Raw genomic sequence first — 24,821 nt, 5'->3', positions numbered from 1 at the left:
GTGTGTATTTTATGAATGTTTTAAATTATTTATTTTAATTTCCATCATGTCCCACCCTCCGCAGGTTCGGGGAAGGAAAATTTATGTTATATCCCACTGTAAGAAAAGCGTCCACCAACGCTATTACTATTATGGGCATTTGCTCGGAAACCATTAGGCGGATATTTATATGAATCTTCCTGAAAAAGTATACCCCCTCCCCACTGCAGAAGAATAGGGCCTGTATTCAAGAAACCGTTCTCCGGTGCTCAAGAAAGCATTTTGTGCTCAATACTTATTTCTTATTCCGGTTATAAATTAATAAATAGAGGATATTTAATGGTGTCTTCGGGAATAACAAATATACTTCACGAGCGTGGCTGATATTTTGATAATTTTCGCGAATGCACAGCACGATTGAAGGACGATAAACCCCAAATCGCACAAATAAACAAGTCTATCATGTTGATATTTGTTTATCTTAAATACTTGACCTCTTGTTTCACACATACTTGTCTGCAAGTGTAAATACGGCTGTTGAGCGTTGAGATACGGCGATAAACGGAATTGCAGACAGATTATATGAACGCCATCACTTCAACACTCAAGTCCGAATATCCGCACGAGGACCCTTTCCGACTCAAGTACACTGACCCTTGTCCACATATTCAGCATGCGGTCTATCGTCATGTAAGGACAGTTCAAACGGTTAAGAACCTCACGGTATGTACTGGGATAAACGTATTTCTTATCCGATCAGTATATTGTCTTGATATTCTTAATAATGAGGAAAAAAAATACATTGAAAAGAGACCGTTACACAAGCCCCTAATGTAGCATAGTACAGTAGAAATTGCCTGATCAAACATAGATAGTGGAGTCATCCTTCACAACACACCTACGTAATGTATACATTTAAAAACTACATTTTGGAATAATTTTGGAAAGAATGATTTTTTTCTTTTCAAAAAGTGTTTTCCCAGATTTGGGGTTTGGGACTTGTGAAAAGCATGGTTACCACATCAAAAAGCCACCAAAAGATGCAAAAAAATACAATTTTTAACCCAAAATTTGATCCCCGCAAACATTTTTTGTTTTTTAAACTTACCTTAAAATAAAAATCACCTATTCGGTAACAGAAATACACACCTTTTAACATAGGTCGTTCAGGTCGATTTTTCACAATATTTACACATGTTCTGACTACACAAACAGACTACATGAAAAGCTAGCTTTCGTTGTATAGACACATATTTGTAAATGGACAAATCTGTAGTCTCAAACCAAATTCATTTTTTTCTTGAAAAATCATGAAGCCCATATAGTCCTCTTTATCATGTGTATACCAAGTTAAGTGATTTTTTTTTAAACTTTTGATACATGAAATATTACAGAAGTATTCATTGTACAAAAATATGACGCATGGCCACCGTACGCTACCTAAACTGCCCGTATAGACACAAACGTGTATCAGAAAGAGCTCGCTATGCTATTATACACATACATACAAAGAAAAACAAAGACATAGAAAGGTACCGCTGGCATCACCTTGGCGTACACACATCAATGTGCCAACAATTCACTTTTTTTCTTGAAAAATCATGAAGCCCATATAGTCCTCTTTATCATGTGTATACCAAGTTAAGTGATTTTTTTTTAAACTTTTGATACATATAATATTACAGAAGTGTTCATTGTACAAAAATATGACGCATGGCCACCGTACGCTACCTAAACTGCCCGTATAGACACAAAAGTGTATCAGAAAGAGCTCGCTATGCTATTATATACATACATACAAAGAAAAACAAAGACATAGAAAGGTACCGCTGGTATTACCTTGGCGTTCACCTATATATGCGCAAACATAGAAAGGTACCACTGGTATCACCTTGGCGTACACCAATATATGTGCAAACATAGAAAGGTACCGCTGGCATCACATTGGCGTACACTCATAAATGTGCAAACATAGAAAGGTACCGCTGGCATCACATTGGCGTACACTCATAAATGTGCAAACATAGAAAGGTACCGCTGGTATCACCTTGGCGTACACACGTAAAGGCATCACCTTTGCGCACACAGGCAAAGGCATCACCTTGGCGTACACACGTAAAGGCATCACCTTGGCGTACACGGGTAAAGGCATCACCTTGGCGTACACGGGTAAAGGCATCACCTTGGCGTACACAGGTAAAGGCATCTCCTTGGCGTACACACGTTAAGGCATCACCTTGGCGTACACCTATCTATGCGCAAACATAGAAAGGTACCGCTGGTATCACCTTGGCGTTCACCTATATATGCGCAAACATAGAAAGGTACCACTGGTATCACCTTGGCGTACACCAATATATGTGCAAACATAGAAAGGTATCGCTGGCATCACCTTGGCGTACACACATCAATGTGCCAACAAAGAGAGGAACCGTTGGCATCACCTTGGCCCACACACATAAATGTAAAAACATAAAAACATAAATTTGGCATAAATGTGCAAACATGGAGAGGGACCGCTGGCATCACCTTGGCGTACACCTATCTATGCGCAAACATAGAAAGGTACCACTGGTATCACCTTGGCGTACACCAATATATGTACAAACATAGAAAGGTACCGCTGGTATCACCTTGGCGTACACACGTAAAGGCATCACCTTGGCGTAAACCTATATATGCGCAAACATAGAAAGGTACCACTGGTATCACCTTGGCGTACACCAATATATGTACAAACATAGAAAGGTACCGCTGGCATCACCTTGGCGTACACCAATATATGTACAAACATAGAAAGGTACCGCTGGTATCACCTTGGCGTACACACGTAAAGGCATCACCTTATCGAACACCTATATATGCGCAAACATAGAAAGGTACCGCTGGTATCACCTTGGCGTACACACGTAAAGGCATCACCTTTGCGTACACAGGCAAAGGCATCACCTTGGCGTACACATGTAAAGGCATCACCTTGGCGTACACCAATATATGTGCAAACATAGAACGGTACCGCTGGCATCACCTTGGCGTACACACATCAATGTGCCAACATATAGAGGAACAGTTGGCATCACCTTGGCGTACACACGTAAATGTGCTAACATAGAGATGAACAGTTGGCATCATCTTGGCGTACACTCATAAATGTGCAAACATAGAAAGGTACCTCTGGCATCACCTTGGCGTACACACATAAAGGCATCACTTTAGCGTACACCCATCAATGTGCAAACATAGAAAGGTACCGCTGGCATCACCTTGGCGTACACACGTAAATGTGCAAACATAGAGATGAACAGTTGGCATCATCTTGGCGTACACTCATAAATGTGCAAACATAGAAAGGTACCGCTGGCATCACCTTGGCGTACACACATCAATGTGCAAACATAGAGAGGAATAGTTGGCATCACCTTGCATTGGCGTACCCCTATATATGTGAAAACAAAGAGATGAACAGTTGGCATCACCTTGGCGTACACCTATATATGTGAAAACAAAGAGAGGGACAGTTAATATCACAATGGCGTACACCTATGACTGTATCACGAAGAGGACACAGCGGCCATGTTTGTTGACCGACCAGAACACATATTCATGTGAACTTTCATAAGTATCCGGCTAGTAGTCTCTAAGAAAATGCCCAGAAACCATAAGAGAGAATAATAATGATAATAATGGTAAGAAAAATAACAAAATGATAAGAAAGGCAGAAAAAGTCATTATTCCTCAAGAAAAAACTTGGACGTAACAAACTGATGTTAACGCATAAAAATACATATTTCATCAGTAAAAATCTAAGGCAGGTCGAGGAGGGTCGGATGGTATAGTAGATAGCGCACTTAGCTTTCACCAAGGCGGCTGGGGTTCGATTCCCTGATAGGACCTGACAAGGTATGCGGTAACCTGCCCGATCATATGGGTTTTCCACGGGTTCTCCGGTTACCTCCCACATTAAGAACCCCCGTTCGCTGTCTTTCGGGCCAACAAGAGTGATTGATATATGTTGAAATAACTTGTTTCATAATTATTGTAACGTAAACATAGTTTATATATTTTTAAAGCAGGTTCAGTATTGATGTGAAGAAAAAAAATATCGTGTTGGCTGTAATTCGTTCAGATGTTGCGAATATGATTTGACACAGCATTTAAGCATCCCACAGTACATGCTAGTTTTAATCGGGATTAAATAGGATAATAGTGAAAGCAGACATTGCTGAATCTATATCCACATCAACATAATGTAAAAATACATTGTGATAAACATAGTTTTTTTTATGAAACGTTGTACGATAGATAGTATTTCAACTCTTCAACTCATGTCTTTCCAGAAAGAGGAGACACGGTAGCCTAGTGGTAGGACGCTAGGCTCGTGACCGAAGGTTGTGGGTTCGAGTCACGGCACGGCACTGTGTTGAATCTTTGAGCAAGATACTTTACTCAGCTTGTTCCAGTCAACTCAGCTGTAAATAAGTACGTGGTTGGGTAGTGCTGGAATTATAGAATGCTAGCTCTCAGCGCCGAAATGGCAGCACCGGCTGTATGCTCCCCAGAGAGTTGAGAAAGATATTGGCTGCTTGCAAAGGCCTTATAACCACGAATTATTATTTATCATTATTATAAAATATTGAAAATATTCTCAAATATTGAACGAGATGAAACAACATTTTTAGGGAGACTATTACCATCATCAAATATTTTTTGAGAAAAGAAATGTTTTCTAAGGTTTAAATGGTGAATTTGTATGAGTAAAGTTGTTTGACATAATATTTTCGCCGTAAAATACTTGAAATTTTCGTGCAGTTTGTCCAAGGTTCTTGTCAAGCTTCAGGCACTGCACCGGAAGTATATGACCTACATAGATTGCTATTTATATGGCAATGCGCGCGGCCGTAATGAGGAGGGGGAAAGGTAATCATTACCAATTTGGAAAATAAAAACCTCGGATTTGACATTTTAGAATTGTACCTCAATTGTCGATATTTTCTCTGTCTTACTCTCAAAGTTGGTATTGATCCATTGTATTCTGTCGATCGCAGCGTGAATATGGCTGATCTTCGTTTGGATATCAACATGTTGAAAATTTATTAAAGTTGAAGCGTAGTATTGATAATAATTAAAAAAAGCATGTTTCTAATTTATATTGTCAATGATTCACGAGAAAGACGAGTGCGACTTGTCTGATTATAGAACCAGTTCTCTTAAAATGGCACCTCGAGGAACATGTTTGTCGTTAATTAGGGGACCATGATCTCAGACTATCGTACCAGCCTCGACCCGACACATGATCGGTCCTCCATTTCTGTCTGTGCTTGTAGAAGTATCGTCTGCGTGTCACGTGATCACGTTGACCGAGAGGACACGAGAGTCTCTCACCCACGCTCTGGGTACATGGACAGAGCATGATAGCAGCAAATGTGTATACATTATTATAATTAAACGGTGCAACTTACAAATTCTTAAGACTTACAAAAGGTCGGAGATCAATTTTGCAACGTTTAAGAGGTAGCAAGTTCACAATGTCGGAAGCCGTATTCAGCAACTGTGTGGTGGACAGACATCCTTCTGAACTAGGCCTGTTGAATGTTGTTCCAAATTTTACTATTATGACAAGCTTGTTTGTTTCTCAAAAGAGAATATGAAAAAAAGTGATGAATCTAGCATCTTTCCTCTTTTTCTTTCTTTCTTTCCTCCTCCTTCTCCTCCTCTTCCTCCTCATCCTCCCTCCTCCTCCTCCTCCTCCTCCTCCTCCTACTCATTCTTACATGAAGCCAGATGTTGCCAATATATCATAAACATTGGAAAATTCCAATATTCTATGGTTCGAATTGTCAGTAGATCATACCAGTTGATGTTGAAGCATTGGACTGCTTTCATTTGGCATTCACAGGTTACATAAATGCCAACTGGACAGTGGCAAATGTTTTGAAGCCCCCTAGCCATTCATGTTGGATATTGCCTATGAATGCCAACTGAAACAGTTCAATACTGATATTTATCATTTTTGAAAGGTGTTCTCTTTTAGAAAATCTAACCACACCTATTATTATGCAATATTTAATTCGAACAATGTTTTTTTCCGTATATCCTTGTTCAATGAATAAAACAGACATCTCTGTTCTGGGCGGATCAGGTGTTTCAAACGTAACAATTATGATGCTATAATAATGATGACGTCAATAATAGGTTCATGGCATTCATACCCTATATGAATGTCATATGTTGTAGGGTTATTTAAGCATTGAACTGCTTTCAGTTGGCATTCATATACAATATGAATGCCAACTGGACAAAGGCAAATTCAATGAAGCGCGTTATTATTTAGCATTTAGTTCAAATAATGTATGTATCGTGTATGCTTGTTCAATGAATAGAACAGCCATCATCCAAGGGGGGTCGGTGGTATCCAACGTAACAATTATGACGTCATAATAATGATGTAGTCAACAATCGGTCTATGGCATGTTTAGCCTATATGAATGCCAACTGCATTTGGTAGGATAATATAGCGGCAGTGCCATACGATGGTAAATATATATGCAAAACGATGATAATATTTTACAATGATTGTGTGTGTAAGTAGTAGTCTGTGATCGAATACATTGAAAATACATTGTATTATTGATTGTATGACTGATCATAAACATGTTGTAGTTTGACGCGCGTGACACGGTAGGGTTGTTATCGTCAATCGTCATGATATCTGCTTCTTATGATTGGTATCATGTTGTATTCTCGAGGTTTGAAGATATGAATTGCCACCTCTCTTCCAGCACACCGGGCTAACCAAAACAGCATAAGAATAATCACTCAGATTAATCAGTCTAAAACGTGAGAAATATCTCGCATGACAACCACATTGGCTAGCTGTTTAAAATTTATTTCAACTTAACCTTTTTTTGGTTCAAGAAATCCTTCCCTCCGAACTACAAGCTACATGAACTGGCAATAAACACAGGATTTATGACAAACTCAGATACTTTGTCTTGCCATAACATAACGTGCTGATGAAGAATGGCGCCAACATTCCGGAAGTTATCTCTGTTATTGCGCTAATCTGACATTTTTAGTACGCCCCTTACGCATGTTTCCCTTCAACGCGATTTGTACGAAAGTACACTAAGGACGTGCGGTTTTATTTTCTAAATTTCCTGTTAATGACTAGAAACCTCGGGGAAGCAATAAAAAGACAAATGGTATTGGGTTGTTTTGTTGTTTCGCTCTGAAATTCACTCAATTTCAGTCTTCACAGAGTTGAATTATACATGCACTCTTATGAACTTTTTTGATGGTGAATAGTATGTGATATGAACCTGAAAAAAGGGATACTGACCGAGACGAGGTCGATAGTAATATCTCCCTTTGAGGTTCATATCACATCATATTAACCATCACAAAGGTCTGTAATTGTTTTATTATAATGCTTCATCAACAAATGGGGAAAGGTCGTATAACACTCACTGTAAAGCGTTTGATTCAAAGTTTTCTCTCATACTGTAGATTTCAAATCATTCATATTGGCCAAGAAAAAGCAACCAACTTTTCAACTTTTCTGGAATCGTGTATAATAATTAATAAATATCAGTCACCTTCTCCGGAATAATGTAAAAACTAAAAACTGAAACAAAATACATTTATCCGGATAAAAGTTACTTCCTCTTAGACCGTTGACGATACAATTAAGCCGTATATTTATAATTAAATACCGTAATGACCGGTTTACAAAATGTTCATCATAACCTTGTAGATACAACCTTGATGCAATCGTGTTTTTCATCTTCAAAAACAAGCGTGTCGTGTTCGATGCAGATATCATTCAAAGAGACGTGTACCCTAAAATGTCTTCACTTCTGTATGATATTAATTATAGGCATGCTTCTAATTGTCAAGACGTCAAAACACTCGAAAGGACATTAATTAGTTTTAGTATCGTGCGTACTAGATTACATAATTCGGTGTTACATATCCAATGTGTTAGGCATCTTTTAATTGTCAAAGTGTTAGAACACTTGGTTATGTGCGCTGTCTCTCATTGCAGATGTTGTTAATGGTTGAAATTATATGAAAACGTTTAAACCAATTAATTTGACAGAGCCACCAACCGGATGTACGTGTCAGCTATTATAAGAGCCTCCCCTTGGATGTCCTCGTCACGTCTGTGGACAGTTGTTTTATTTATAGACGCACACTAACATATCTGGGAAGTTGCAAATCAGGTTAGGATAACTAATGGAGATAACTCCAATAACATTGTTACAGAGTTACTTCCCTTCATTAACTATAAACCACGTACTGCCTTTTGTTGTAATGCTAGTTATAGTTTCGTTCAACCAGACGCTTTATCACTTGTAGCTTGCGCAGACAACAAGAGTCTGGTTGAACAAGACTATACTATTAATGTATGGCCCCTCTATATAGCTATATAATGGAGTTTTAGATGTAAGCCCTGTCCCGCTGCCAAAAATAAAACCAACAACAAGCACATACACTAGATTATTCCCTTGTAGCATTTCGTAGATTCAGTAACCTCCCATTAATTTCATTTCGGATATGACTGGGTCACTCTAGCTATTGACCAGGTACCCCGGTTAGTTGGAGTGTAAATGAATTATTTGCGGAACAGGGTTCGAATCCTCGTCTGACCCTGTTGCCTTTTTTCTTTAACTCAGAACACTCGTAGTAGTACCACAAAGTATGTGGGGGTTTTCGATGCTAGAGTGTTACCAGGAACAGTAGTTTCTCACTCATAATAGATAATAAATAATACATAGTTACAGTTTTTGACGGTAGTACGGGGATCCTGATGCGTTTGCCATTTTTGTCCGTCTATACAACATCGATATCGGTAAGAATTTTTGTTAAGATCTATTGGTATAATGCTGAAAGTAAAACATTCATAAAAAAGTATAGATTTTATCCATCTTGAGGTGAACTGCAGATATTTATGAAATGCAGGTCACGGTGACCTATATATTTTCTGCTTCACTGACTTGATGTATATTTCACCATATTTTCAAGAAACTAAGGTAAAGTCAACTTCGTGGTCGTACAAAATGTAGCTGGAATAGCCAAAAAAAGGCATAAAAGGTAAACAAAGGGCCAACACTTCGTATATAGAGGAGAACGAGATCTGACTTAAATACGCGAAATTCCGTCTTCCGAAATATGGAGGGTTTGGTCATCTTAGCGGGATGTCGGGTGGCGCAGTGGATATCGCACTTGCCCTTCACAATGACGGCCGGGGTTTGATTCCCCGATTGGACGTCAAGTTGTTATGCACTAGACGATCTTTTTTATTGTTTAACAAAGGGCAACAAATTTGTATACAATGAGGCACAATTTTCAACTTTAGTAACCAGCACTCCGCCTTTTTCAGATACCAAATTGTACATGTAGCAAGTTTGGTGCATGTAAGTGAAGTTATGAATAGGATAAAAAATATTGTTGTCACCCAAACAGCTACCCAGCCGTAGTGAAACCATAACAAAATATGTTCTGTCAAAGACGACCGTACATAAACCGGTATTTTTGGAGAGAGAAAAAACAGTTCTGGAGAACAAGGTTTTATTCAGTTAGCATATAGGTCCATATTATACTGCCTGTATTATTAAATAAACTGAGCCGAGGTGAGGACCAATCTTGCACAAAGGACTAATATAATTGTTCCTTATATGCAACCTGTGTTAACCTTATTTAACGAATGTTTCACAATCCAAATTGTTTTCATTGAGAAGAAAACAGCGATGTCTTTCATATGTGCATTCAGTGAGAGTTAACTCCCTCTGACACTGTGTTTCCCTTATTTTCCCTACCGACCTTATAGTCGAGAACTAAAGTATTGAACCTATGGACTCTTCAAAGTTTCTATGGCGACATAAATACACATATTTGATAATATTTACATTCTGTATGCTTAGACACATTGAAAAAAATTACATTCATAAATGCATAACACAGGTGTTCATAGAATCTCAGCACGTGGGAACTGATAGTAACCTGATTACACTGCGTAGTAATACACTACAAAAACTACTCACTCGGAACGACCGACCTAGATGCTTAATTCTTACATCTTAAAATATTATTGAACTGTGCTTTGTGAAATATCCACGTATTCACGTGTCCTGTGCTACAAATAAACATTGAATATGGAACTACATTTTGTTGTGTTATTGTTGTTGACGGTTGCTAAGATCTCTCACGATAGTGTCACATTTCCCCGCGAAAAAACACTGTTCTCGCCACTGCGTTGCACCCGTGTATAAGCAGGAACAAACCCTGTTTATTTGTTTTATTCGTTGTTATATCGATCCACTGAAAGGATTCGTCAATGTAAATATAAGGAATGATATTTATTTTTTCAACATTTATGAGGTCATAACAACAATGGGTTTTTGGACATATTTTACATGAATCGCTAACGCGATTCATTCAATATGTCCATAAACCCATTGTTGTTATGACCTCATAAATGTTGAAAAAATAAAAATCATTCCTTAAATGGTGCAGTATTTCTTTTTTCAGTAACAGATTCAGTTATAAGTGTGTGCAAAACACGGCATCTTCGTTAGTTCGCGGCGTGTCAGTGATAAAACTGTCTGCAGAATTGTTTCTCACACTACGTAAATTTTCGCTGGCGTCACCATTCGATTTGTACCCGTTCATCATTTCCATTTCTATGGCCTCATCCATGGCGTCGGCGCGTGGCGTCCGTTTCTTTCTCCACTGAACCTGTACTCCTACTAATATCGTCAAGAGAAGTAAAAGGATGATAATGACGACCACGATCAGGCCCGTATAGAGGGTGTAAAGCTCATTATCTGACATGGGGACCCGGGATGACGGCACTACAAACGTTCCTTTCGTCTTAACACTGTCAGCTGTTGAAGCGTTTTCAGAATATAAATGGGTATAATTATCCGGATTCGAACCGTTTTGTATTTTATAATCAGACTGTTTTGGCAATGGATAAATTGTTGTTCCTGCAGTTGGACTTTTGGTAGTGCTATCCAATTCCGGGTTCTGAGTAATTGTTTTACCAAGAGTGGTAAAGTTACTTATTTTGTTGGTCACATGATCCATTGTAGTTGTTTCCATTTCATATTTGTCCGTGAATGAGTTTGATGTGGTACTGTTATCCTCGCGATCTGTCACTGACGTCACATCCGGTGATAGCTCAATATCTATGAAAACCAAATAAACAAGTAACATGCATTTTAAAAATGTGTTTTGTGCATAGGTATGGCGGTACAAACTAAAAATAGATTTTTCAGGTGAAATTTTTTTTTTTCGAGATCTAAATGAAATGTTTTTGGTTTTTAGATTTACTATATTGAGCGTACAGTTCCGTTTCTTTGAACAGTTCGACGGACGGTATTTTATGGGGAAACATACAATAGAAGGTTATTGCCTGTAATGATAGCAATATCTGACATTTTTATTTATTTTTGAAATGTAGAAAAGTAAATACTAGTACCTTCATTTGAACAGTTGTAAAGTGTGACGTCATCAATAGCCACGTCATGTGCCCAATTACTTGACCTTGTGGCTTGTATCACAATCTACCAAAAAACAATGAAATGTTAGCGTAGCGGAATCTGCCACGCCTTTTTATTAAAGCAATAACTTATTTCAGTTGTTGTTTGATATGAATCGTATCTGAATGCAGTTAAATGCTTATTTATACATTTTCGTGTCTCCCTGTCTTTAAATAATAATACCGACATTAAAAAGGATTAAAATCTACCAAGATTTATTGGAATGCTCGAGAGCCCAAAGCACGTGCATTTGTCTGTGAATTAAGTCCATGGACACAACTGACGTAAAACATTTGTTCATCAGGTTGAACTAACTTTATGACGTACTTTGTATTGTAACGACCATAACAGAATATTCAAAATCTTATGTAACAATATTGTTTACCGATATGATTGTTTACGTCGTTTGTTAATGACGTCATACCGCGGAGACGTGTCCGCTAAATTTCATAAAAATGAAGTAATGCGGTCGTTGAAAAAGACATGTCGCCATCCTGTTATTTGCTGATCAACATCAAAGAAACAATTTGATTGTTGAAGCTGCAAAGTAACTAAGAGTATATACTATATTCCGTCTTCGCGTATTGCAGAGTTATCGTCTCTTGGGAGCAGGTTTTGATTGTTACGTCAATTGTTTGTGAGAGAAACGTCATCAATTTTTGAGAAAACGACGTGATTTTCTCACACAGACCAATGACGTAACAATCAATACCTACTCCCAAGAGAGGATAACTCTGCAATACGCAAAGACGGAATTGCTGGTCGACATTATTACGTGTACGAAAGCTGGGAAGAAAAGATTTTTCTTAAAAAGGGTACCTGAAATAGCGCGTGATCCTCTGTCAATATTACCAATCCTCGTACCCAACGGTTGCCATGACTACCGGAAGTCGAGAACACGAGATTTTCCACGGACTGTTCATCTCTCACGTAGACAAACAAGGAACTGTAATCTGGAAATTGGAAAGAATGATAATGTCTCACTGAAATGGCTAGAATTTAATTACTAACTGGTGAACACGGTCAAAATAATTTTGGTTGTTTTTTTTGAAATTTTTAATGGAGGATACCGTTTTTATGAGAATACATATGTGTAAATGTATTTCCGTAAAACCACTTATCACAAGCGCATACATTTTGTCATAGGGTATGTACAATATAGTAACCGAAAGTAAGTGGAAATGTCTTTTACTGTAGTTAGTTTCAAGAGTAACTAATATTACTTTATTACGGCACGGACTGAAATAGTTGTGTGCACTCTGCGTCAAATCGCATTTTTTGTGTATAAGACTCAGTCTTGCATACAACACTGGGTAAGTGGAAATTGTCGCGTTGATTACATGAAAGATCATTTCCGTTTTTCAGAACTCTTCTTCTGCATATACGTCCATCATACTCATTTGTAATAGGCTGGCTCTTCGATATACTCATTTAATGGGATCTATGCGAATCCGACAGCTGAAAAACACTTCATTAATCACGATTAGCCCATCTTGGTTTCTTTTTTATAACTCGTCTCTGTTTTATGTACGGAAAGTGGCTTATCTCGTACTTTCCGCAGTACATGGAGTCATAAACTTTAAAATATAAATTAGCTAGAACACTGACAGGTCAAAAAGGGTCATGCAATGTGCTTGACCGTTATCGATAGTGAACTTTAGCACGTCTTAATATTACAGTGTATCACTCAATTTCAAAAATGGTTAAACTTTCTCATACGAAGGTAAGTTCACAAAATAATGGACCCCGCAATTATATCATAGGTCGCCCCCATCTCCAATGCCCCGTCCTGATAAAAATGTACGTGCAACATAAAAAACCCACCAACATGACTTTCTGTCTTATTGTTTGATTATGAAACAGTATTTTATGAATAAATCTAGCACTTACCTCCGTGAGATTCCTGCCCAAGCATATGATAGAAGAATTGGAAACATGTTCCTTCCGGAACGTCCCGGAACCAGGGAGATAACAGCCTTGCTTCATTATTACGTCCCGACGATGGACCGGAACTTTCCATGTACAGATAGTAACCTAAAACACGTGGTTTGATATAGTCTCGTTCAACCAGAAGCTCGATCACCGGCGTAGCTTGCGCAGACAACAAGAGTTTGGTTGAACGAGACTAGGTCTGATATTAATGGATTAAATGAATAAATAAATGAAAACAAAGGGGAGGAGAATTGAAGGAAGCACAAAGCAATTGAAAAATAAAAGAAACAAGGAAGGACACAAATAGTCAAAGAAGCAAGCAATGGAGTAAGAAAGCAAAGAAGGACGCAACCATTACCTAAGATGGAAAGGAAAGGGAAGAAATCGATCAAACAAGAAAGCAAAATGAAAACAAGTGCGTACATTGTAAAACAGTAACGAAAACAAGTGCGTACATTGTAAAACAGTAACGAAAACAAGTGCGTACATTGTAAAACAGTAACGAAAACAAGTGCGTACATTGTAAAACAGTAACGAAAACAAGTGCGTACATTGTAAAACAGTAACGAAAACAAGTGCGTACATTGTAAAACAGTAACGAAAACAAGTGCGTACATTGTAAAACAGTAACGAAAACAAGTGCGTACATTGTAAAACAGTAACGAAAACAAGTGCGTACATTGTAAAACAGTAACGAAAACAAGTTCTACTTGCAACGATGATTACTACATAATCCCCGGGACCTACTTATGCAGTCCCTTTATAATTGAGCAATGACACATAAGTGGGGAATTACATGTATGATATATAAAGGAATGGTCGGCTGGTGTCGAAGTGGACAGGCTAAGATGTACGTACCTGACGTCCCGGCCGGAGAGTGACCAGTGCTTGGACCAGTCCGGTTTGTTGGGGTTGACCCATTGGTCCATGTCCATGCTAGTGTACAATTCACATCGCTAGTCCAGCCGCACAAGTCTTTATCCTCAAACCCACACGACCGCTCGGCTTCCTCAACTTAAACATAGAATAGCGTCAGATGTGATTTCAATATATTATGATAATGTGTTATTGCTTTTCAAGCAAACAACTTTTATGACAAATTGTCAAACAGGTTACATCCAAACGAAAATATGAACACATTTTCGATTATCTCCCTTAACAAAATTTGTATAAGTTCTGACAGAACTCGACTGGATGGCTTTGATTGTACAATGTAAGTACCTGAATTTTCGGACACTGCTCAAAGGAAACATTCTGTACATTTTTAAATATTTAAGTGCAAAAAGCTTCACCCTTCTATAACAAAGAGTTGGGCACTGGGTACACACTTCCAAACAGGAAGTGAGGTATTGGTCACACCCTTCCATGGCAGAAAATGACGCATTTATTATACTCTATTAAAACAGGAAGTTGTACATTGTTATAGTCTACAATTACAGGAAGTTAAGCAAAAGATTATACCCTTTCTTAACAGGAAATGGACTTTGGTATAGTCTACAATAACAGGGGAAGTGAGGCATTGGTTCGCATACCATGACATGAAGTGCAACGTCGGTAGTACATGCGTTAGCACAAAGAAGATTATTGTTATAATCTACCATAACAGGATGTGGAGCATTAGTTTTCCCCTATAATAACAGATATATATGTATATATGTTATAGTCTACAATAACAGGAAGTGGGGCATATATCTTACCTTTCTTAACAGGAAGTGGACATTGTTATAGTCTACAATAACATAGCAAGTGGGGCATTGTATACACATACCATAACAGGAAGTGTGACGTCGGTAGAACATGCGTTAGTACAAAGAAGATTATTGTTATAATCTACTGTAACAGGAAGTGAGGCATTAGTTTTCCCCTACAAGAACAGATATAGTATTTGTTTTCACATCTTCAGGATCCGGTTCTTAAAGGAAAAGATTGAAATTTGTCGTGCCAACATCAGCAACGTTATAATACATTTACTCACAAACACATGTAGGAACAACTCCACTCCATTTCTCTCCGTCACAAACGAGTTGGTTATCGCCCAAGACAGACATGCCAGGGGGACAAGAGAACAAGAGTAGCGCCCCCTGGTAACGACGGTAGACGGTCAGGTGGGGGTCACTCATAGTCAAGTCTGGACAACGGCTTACTGGGAAAAGTTATACAGATAATTTTTGAACACGATTTCTTTACAAAATGAAATAGATTAATTAACATTATTTAAGTCGCAATATCTTTATCCATTTGAAAGCTTATATTTGTATCCCAGGAAAGAAATGATATTGAATGAAACACTGCTTCAACTAAAAAATAGCAAATAAACCCTGAAGCTATCACCTTTTATCTAATTGAAGGTGAGGAAAGTCCAGCGTTCAACAGATATACAAATATATGGAAGTTAAGATGTTCCCCGTTCTTTTACATGCATGCAACGTCATTTCCGTTCGAAGAACAATTCCAGTGATCACGTGATTTCACATCGCCATCAGGCTAAGGTTTATAACAGTGGCTAACTTCATGTGAAAGACGAAATCTGTGTCATAAAATGAAAACAAAGCGAGATTGGAGGAAGGTACGAGTAATTTCCCTTTAAACATGTCACATAAAGACATCATTTAGGAAAATGAAACGAAACGTATAGTTACCTATACATAATGGCTGACCTCCGGTCCAAACACCGCCCACACAATTGGCTCGTTTTGAGCCGTACATGGTGAAGGGTGGGTCACAATAAAACCGAGCATATCGTCGGCTGTACTTCACACGCATGCTTCCTTTCAATTGAAACGGTGGGCATTTGTCTTCCGTAACTGAAATGATTGTTGTAATGATTTATAACATGAAATGGAATGAAAGCAGATGCATCCGTTATCACATGGAATTTTTACACAAAATAATTTGTCAAATATGTTATCTTAATATGACAAGTTTTTGCCGACACAAATATCAGAGCACAGTTATGTTATCCAATGCTAATTAACTTATCAAAACATATCCATATAAAATGTAAAAAAAATACTGTTCGTGGTATGCAAATAGTTATAGCTTACCATTTGAAGGGTACATATATTCCTATTTGCGGCTCTGAGTAGACGTGAAGCATACTTGATCACCTGTTGTTGGTTATATGTATGACTGAAGAGTTCCTGTTTGTGGTTCTAACTATGATTGAAGAGTTCCTGTTGGTTGTTCTTAGTATAATTGAAGATTTAAAGAGTACCTGCTGGTGGCCCTCAGCAATATAAATGTATAATGTATTGGCGGTTATAAACAAAAACTACTTTATACCTGATGGCAGCGCTGTTTTCGAACCATATCCGGTCTGTCTTTTGTAGTCGAAAGCTAAACTATCGGGCATCGATATTGCATGAACGTTATCTGCAAAATAGAATAAAAAGTTCTTCCTAAAAATTGATGAAAGAGAATCATTAAGCCTCGAACGAGCCCTAGTTTCCTCTAGTCCTATCCCCAGACTTTTGAGATGTTGACAGCTAGATGTCTGGTATGGACATTCCATCCGTAAAAATGTCAAATGTGTCCTGGTTTCGGCAAGAGGAAACTCAAGGACATCTTCAACCAGGCGCTATTCCCGAGGTCAAAAGTATTTGTCACCCTTCTAATAATTTGTAACACTCTTTCTGATTGGATATTTTGCCGGGGTCTATAAAAATATAGACCCCGCCCTGCCGGTGTCTATACAATCACGTGCGATGGGGAGATAACTCAAAAAAGAATTTCTCTTCATGACAGCAAAGTTGGCGTCCGACACACACAAGCGTTCGAGGTTTGCCAATCATTCATAGGATGAAATACCCTACACGCAATCTAAAACGACAGTAAATTCAACAAAAAGGCAATGAAGGGGCCGCTAGGGTGCTAATTACTTAGATAGTTGTATATTGTGTCTATTGTCCGAAATATTGCCGAAAAGCCAAAAGGTGTCCGGTAGGGGCTATATTGAGTAGCTGTCAAGTTTAACAGTTTGGGCACAACATCGCATATGGGTAATAATCCTGTATTTAGGTAAAAGTTACCCATTTGAGTAACAATGTTATTACTGAGTTGGGTAATAAAGTGAAAAACCCCCACATGCAGTTCTTTTAAACATCTCGAGCAAAAAGGGCGTCATTCTAAACATAATCCATATATGCGCCGTTGTGCCCAACCTGTTTAAGTCAAACTCACAAAATGACTTCAAATTTTGCAGAAAAACAGTTATAAAAGAATGTCAGGGTGACAAATTCGTTATCTCTTGGTTAGGAGGGGTCTACGGGCTCATAGACCCCGAGCCGTAGGCGAGGGGTCTATAAAAACCAGACGGGGTCTATGAGCCCGTAGACCCCTCCTTACCCAGAGATAACTAAAAATGTACAGGCATGTTTATAATTAAGGCAAAACAAGGCGCCTTTCCTAAAACCAGTAGGAAAAACAACGAATCGTGGTTCCTTACAGTTACGGCAATAGATATTTTATTATGCCGAAAAAAATCATATTAAAAACCATAACACAGTAGCTAGTAGAGATGGTCAGGTTGACGCGCCATTGATGCGGTCTGCTTCCCTCACTCAGAACTGTGTTGTTGTTTTACAAATCTTTCTAGAGAGGCTCCGAGTAAGGGAAATATGATCAGGGAAACCTGAGCGCGCGAGGGCGACATGTTGTTTTATTATCCCGCCATGTTACATGCATGTACCAGTATCATCCAATCAGACGTGCTGTTATAAAGATGAGGCATAACAATGTACCTTCAAGCATTTATGCATTAAGCATACACATATAAATTATATGACTAATGATATGTTGACCAGGTTGGTGAATTAGGGAGCCTAAAACTACACCCCTTGTTTTCAGATTTAATAATGACAACTTTTTATTCCCATAAACTATAAAATGCAGGAATATGACGTGGACTGAATGCGGACACCACTTGACGGAAACGCCCACTCATACGTGCCTGTATGTTCCTGTTGAAATATTAATCATTCGGATGAGGTTGTTATTTGGGTTTTGTAGGAAAAAAGTTGACTCTTTTTCCGTCACTAAACGTTTTATAGCGGAACTATATGAGGATGTGGTCGGACGTTGAGACGGATACAAATTATTTATTGACATTTTCACTGTGAGTTCAACTATACGCATTACCAGAAAAAACTGTGTTAATGTAAGGATGGAAATTTATTTTTTCCCCAATACTATGCTGCTATAAACGTAAATCGGTTACATATATATTCCTTGAAGCCCGCCCGAAAATTTACTAATGAGAGTTATATAAACATGATAATCAACCATCACGAATTTGGGGACCTCCAACAACGTTCAAAGAAGCTTCAAAATGACACTGATCTAATTGCGTTCATAGCCCTACGAGCACAATATCTTACAGTAATACTTATGCGGAAACTTGCATTGGAAATGATGTATCTAGGGACCATATGTTTCACATTATTCGTGTTTCCGACCGTGGAACTTGTATGCACGATGAAAGATGACGCGGAAAACCATAGTTTCTTGACGTCATAACTAGAAGATTGACCAATAAAATAACGTCCAGGTGTTCTTGTGGGTACAAAAATAAGAGAGTCTCGCACATCTATGACCAAGTATTAAACGAAGCGTAGCCGAATGGAGTCATTTCGGTACATATATAACAACTATTGTACACGCGCTTACAGCATAGCCGAATCGACTTGATTTGGTAGACAAATCATACACATTTTACACCTTTGTGTGCATACGCTTCACTGGTCATTTGTCTGATGAAGTTGACAGTGTACATATCGTACTAGTCATCGAAACGTCCCATAGAAAATCTTACAGGTTGTGTAAAAAGAACTTCTCATAATCCATATATACCAACCTGAAGAAAATGTTTAGAAACACCTATAGTATAGTTGTGGGAGAAACATAAATTCTATATCATTGTGAAATTGACTAAACTCTGTAGATTTCTCGCTACTTACATTATATACAGAGATGTAGATTTCTTGTACGATTTTTTGTCTAATATCTGGCTTTATTATTTAATATACATATTTCAAATCAATTTTTAGTTTTCATTTTTAAGGAATTATTTGCTTTATTTCGAACATTCGAGAGAGAAAAAAAAAGCCCCAATGATGCTTTCTAATTATTTTCTTATTTTTTCAAATACTGTATATTGTTAACACCAAGCTTGATAAATATTGTTTAACTAATCAAGACGTATTGCAAATTGTGTACTTCTATAGTACATACATATAATTACAAAATATTATAAACACAGACTGGGGAAGTACAAAGGTCACTGTAAAGCAATGCATCAGTCCTCCCGTTATTAGAGAGAAAATAAATCCTGAATACTTACATAGGTTTATCTTTTCTTTTGTATGATATGACAAGAGTATTTCTGATGTGTAAACGAGCTTAAGGCTTTTCTCAAATCTTTAAAAGTGATATTTTAATACAACAAAAGAGCTCATCTTTATAAACTAATAAACAGGAGGATGTATGTATTATGGTGAATTAGATAATGGAGTGTAATATGTATACATACATTCCGGGACGGTGGTGAACGTCCCGACAGCAAGGACCAGCATCCGTATCGTAGCCATGTTCGCTCTTCTTCCAATCGGCGATCTTCGACACAGGGAAACACAGAAGATATTGTCTTCTAAACTCAGAAATGTTTGTCTTCTCCACCAATTGTTTAGAAAATTCAACCCAGATTTAACAATATACGCTTGTGTTTACATATGTATTTCCTTAACATGACATGAAGGAAGTACACACTTACGACGTGACATCATCATGAACCCACGTGACCTCTATCAAACTGAGACCGATACATTCCGAACATGCGCATTAATTAAAAAATATGGCTTCCATAGCGACGAGTACAAATCACACTTGTACTAGATACAAGAGCCTCTGCCCACTCTCCTCGACAATCATTTTGGTAATGTGCAGTCTTTCATCAACTGACCATTATGTGATTTTCAAAACTCAATCAATATATTAATTATCGTATGTTACGATATTTGAATATTCACAGATCAAACGTGAAAAGGTGTTGGGGTCACCTGCCCGACCATGGGTTTTTTCTCCAGGTACTCTGGTTTACTCCCACAGAAAAACACCTTATGTGCTACCAACAACAGTGATTAATATAGGTTGAAATAAACTTGTTGCATAGTTGTAGTAAAATAAATCAAGTTTAAATTTATATTTGATGCTATCGAAACATGAATTCCGCGCATTCGGCTAACCTCGACTGATCCCGGTACTCTTCGTCAATGATGTAGGGACGGAATTTGCCGTGTTGTGACGAATGGAATCCCGCGGTGAACCGTTTTCGCGAAAGTTGATCCTATATTTTCACTTCGAAATAACAGGTTTACATAGTGTTATATCCTGAAGGGATACCGCCAAATATCGGCTGGACTTGCACCAATCTCCTCCAAAGTAGACACGTCGTGTTTGTGATTTTAATTTATCGAATTAAAGTATTTTCTTGATGTTATCATTTGTATGAAAGGTTTCAGACGAGCGATATTTGATATGTTGATGATACATGTCAGTCCAATACAGTCACTAAAATACGCAACTCATACAATGGCGCGTTATATTTTATCATTCAGGTTCACATCATCTATCCATGATTAGTAATTACTTACCATAAGTCAATAGTATATGGAGTAATACCAGCACGAATCTATGAGATGTTCCCGTACAAAACTTTGTCTGGACAACATTATCAAGCGCTTATCAATTTTTCTCAAGACCGGGTCCTTAGCTGACAGCCAGTGTGTTGTCTAATTATTGTTTAATGTATTATGTAATGAATTGGTCAAGTATTAGCGGTCAGCTGATGAGCTCTGGGCAGCCTGTCCTGAGTCTACACCACAGGTCATTCCATTACGCGTCATTACAGCGTAAGCAATAACGTGCACCTTCTCTCATTATATCCTGCTTTTCAGAAATCATACGTGTCCGGTTCGGCGACTATTACTTTAAATCTGCACATTAGATTATGATCGTCTAAGTAACTAAATAATATAATTTTGATTCAATAAGCAGTCCTGATATCAAAATACATCTTATTCTAAAAAATGTTTTAATCTGATCTTTTCTATTCTTGAATTTCAAATCCTTTGAATTGTTATCAAGAGTGCATGCAATCTATCTATGTATCACTTTTTTTTTTACTTAAATAGTGACTTTCTATTCCACTGTTTCAATTAAAAACAATTGTACATTTTGAAGAAAACTAGCCCTAACATAAATTTGATAATTTTGAGAATTGAAAATGTTTTTAAGACATTTTTATTATTTCGAAACAGACACTTTCTCTTTGATGCACAATTTACAGCAGAAGAAAAACAGTAAATGTTTTAATTAAAAAAGTGTATATACCACAGGGTAGTCGTGAGGTTCAGTTCCCCGATTGGACGTGAAAGGGTTGGGGTCACCTGCCCGCACACGTGGGTTTTCTCCTGGTATTCCGGTTTCCTCCCACACTAAGATCACCCACGCGCTAGCATCCGGGCCAACAAGCGTGATGAATAGAAGTTGAAATAACTTGTTTCATAATTGATGTAAAGTAAATAAAGTTTATGTTCGTTTACTTTCCGTCATGCATACGAACTAAAGAACTCCATTGCTCTTCTTCTCCATTGCAATTTATAATCGATAATTATGGATAATTCCATCTAACATTGTGTTTACTTTTTTTATGACGTTGCCACAATATAACCCTACCAAATTCAGATCGTATTTATATTTATGATTATTATAATGTCATAATTGTAACGTTATATTCGGGCACTCTTTGCAAGAATACTGATCTATTCTTTGATCAAGCATACGTGATAAATGCACATAAACTAATTTCAACTAAATGCGGAATTTTAATCAGCACAATTTAATTTCTGTGATATAGAGGAGGCACGGTAGTCTAGTGGTAGGACGCCGGGCTCGTGACCGAAGTGTTGCGGTTGCGGGTTCGAGTCACGGCACTGTGTTGTATCTTTGAGCAAGATACTTTACTCCGCTTGTTCCAGTCTACTAAGATGTATATGAGTACGTGGTTGGGCAGTACTAGAATTGTAGAATGCTAGCTGTGAGCGCCGAATGACAGTTCCGACTGTATGCTTCCCAGGGAGTTGAGAAAGATATTGGCTGTTTGCAAAGGCCGTATAACCACGGATAATAATTTGTGAACCGCTTTGGGACGACCTACGAACGAGGTTGTGATAAAGGGGTATATAAGAACCTCGAATTATTATTATTATTATTATAATTGTGACGTAATATTCGGGCACTCTTTGCAAGATAACTCATCTATTTTTTGAACAAGCATACGTGATAAATGCACGTACACTAGTTTCAACTAAATGCGGAATTTTAATCAGCACAATTTAATTTATCAAATGATATCAAAATACTTCAAAAATGATGAATGTAATCAAGCAGTGGACTGCGCTATGAAACATCCCTTTGCAGGCGAAGAAATCTAGCAGGCATTATGATATTTTCCTGCAAGGTGTGTCGTTCTAGTGGACTGTAAATGCCATATCAACACATTTCAAAGCTTAAATGAAGCAGACCATGCATGTTAAATAAACTGCATGTCACGGCCACATTACCGTGTGGTGAACTATTTACACCCAAATGTGTGAAAATATTCTAGTTGAAATGATTCAGCGCCTAAAGTATAATGATTGCATCACACGACAATGTGTCATTTCCTGTTTCAGAGCACAGGGACGTGATAATCAATAACAGTGTGCATGCTTTTGAATATCTAGAGATGTATGGAGTGTTGTTATTAAGTTGAAGGGGCAGACACGTGGGCATCTTAGACACACTTCTAATTAAATTCAGCAATTCAACATTAGTGACAAAATGTCATCTGCTATAATAAAAAAACAACGCATAAAGAAGACCCCACCTACACGTAAGGAAATGTACAAACGTATAAAACTGTGATTGGTTCTCGAGTCCCTGTGCTTTTAAGTAGGGTGTGTAAATACGGTGAAGTTTTTAGTCAGGGCTGCACGGTTATGTAATTAGCTGCACACCATGTACTTCATAAACACTACAAACACACTTATACAAATTCTATAAGATTTTAAGATGCACTTAAACTGTTTTCCAGAAAGAAAATATCCTCGTGGCTGATAAGAATTTTGTCTACTATTCACTGAAAGTGTTTAGATGGACTTTGCTGGGGTCAAAATATCACTCTAGGTAGAGAGGTAAAGAGAAGGGGTGGAGAAGAGGAATCGTTTAAGGACCCCAATACCACTGCCAAAACTGTAACAACATATTGAAAACTGTTAAAATATATAAACTTTAATTAATTTACAACAATTATGAAACAAGTTATTTCATCTTATATTAATCACTCCTGTTGGCGCGGACATTAACGTGCCCGCGGGGGATCTTATTGAGGGAGGAAACCGGAGTACCCGGAGAAAACCCACGCGATATGTGACCCTTATAACTTTCCACGTCCGATCGGGGAATCGAACCCCGGCCGCCTTAGTAAAAGGCAAGTGCGCTATCCTCTGCACCACTGTTTTTTTCCCGGCATGACAACAGCTTTATTAAAATGATTTCTGAAAAGGAAACCGAACCTTGCAGGACTTTGATGAAAAGATAACGAAGATGAAATAAACAAAATATAACCAACAATAGTGTTCTGAATGTAAAATAACTAAGTTGGCCTAGATCGGCATTCGAACTCTGGTATTCAGACTGTTATGCTATCGCTCTAACCGACTGAGGTAACTATTCCGTCTTTGCGTATTGCAGAGTTATCTTCTCTTGGGAGCAGGTATTGATTGTTACGTGATTGGTTTGTGCGAGAAAATTACGTCGTTTTCTCAAAAATTGATGACGTTACTCTCACAAACAAGTGACGTAACAATCAATCCCTGCTCCCAAGAGAAGATAACTTTGCAATACGCAAAGACGGAATAGTCAACGGCAGTGTCGGGGCCTGTTACGGCAAGATTTCTCACCCCGACACGACTTTTTCTCATCCGGATGAGAAATCGTACTAAACATATGGACATAGGAAACACATTTTCTCACTCGGCACGATTTCTCACCCCAGCTCTCTGTCTCCAGTGGGGTTATTCATCAAGGGGTTTTTTATGTATTTTTTGGGATAAACATAACAAAATTTATTTTAGAACCATACGTTTTCTCTTCTTTTTGAAATCATTTTTTTCGACTTGGATTGAAGCCCACATGGAATGAAATATTAGCATACGGAAAAAACCCACCAAGTAGGTGAGAAATCTTTTCGGGTTGAGAAATCGTGTCGTTACAGGGCAGTAATATCTCAACAGAATAGAAGGGGAGGTAACTGTATATATATATAAATAA

General features: G+C 37.9%; 2 protein-coding genes across 4 annotated transcripts in view; one reads left to right on the top strand and one right to left on the bottom strand.

Moving 5' to 3' along the window:
- LOC110455224 overlaps positions 1–24,821 on the top strand; it is a 67,477-nt gene that overhangs the window by 10,620 nt on the left and 32,036 nt on the right. The window lies entirely within an intron of this gene.
- On the bottom strand, positions 9,536–20,259 carry LOC110455222 (MAM and LDL-receptor class A domain-containing protein 2-like). 2 transcript variants are annotated; one of them, XM_021505210.1, is made up of 10 exons: positions 19,981–20,259; positions 16,737–16,826; positions 16,094–16,258; positions 15,430–15,597; positions 14,313–14,468; positions 13,413–13,556; positions 12,342–12,475; positions 11,462–11,546; positions 10,489–11,168; positions 9,536–9,882 (listed from the first exon to the last, which is right to left on the bottom strand). In XM_021505210.1, the coding sequence occupies exons 1-9, from the start codon at positions 20,036–20,038 to the stop codon at positions 10,522–10,524; spliced, it is 1,647 nt and encodes a 548-aa protein (XP_021360885.1). In that variant the 5' UTR covers positions 20,039–20,259; the 3' UTR covers positions 9,536–9,882; positions 10,489–10,521. The 2 variants fall into 2 exon arrangements, with proteins under 2 accessions (XP_021360885.1, XP_021360886.1); XM_021505211.1 differs by lacking the exon at positions 19,981–20,259 and having other exon boundaries at positions 16,499–16,820.

Source organism: Mizuhopecten yessoensis, unplaced genomic scaffold (assembly GCF_002113885.1).
Source record: "Mizuhopecten yessoensis strain PY_sf001 unplaced genomic scaffold, ASM211388v2 scaffold8183, whole genome shotgun sequence".
Classification (NCBI taxonomy): domain Eukaryota; kingdom Metazoa; phylum Mollusca; class Bivalvia; order Pectinida; family Pectinidae; genus Mizuhopecten; species Mizuhopecten yessoensis.
Note: the sequence above shows the minus strand (reverse complement) of the source record. Positions and strands in the feature narration are given on the sequence as shown.

Excerpts from the sequence above, each read along its gene's own strand:
- LOC110455222 (XM_021505210.1), bottom strand. The coding sequence starts at position 20,038 with ATGGCTACGATACGGATGCTGGTCCTTGCTGTCGGGACGTTCACCACC. Across the intron at positions 14,469-15,429 it reads AGTTGTTCCTACATGTGTTT|TTGAGGAAGCCGAGCGGTCG; the intron begins GTGAGTAAATGT and ends TCTATGTTTAAG. Across the intron at positions 11,547-12,341 it reads AGGATCACGCGCTATTTCAG|ATTGTGATACAAGCCACAAG; the intron begins GTACCCTTTTTA and ends GTTTTTTGGTAG.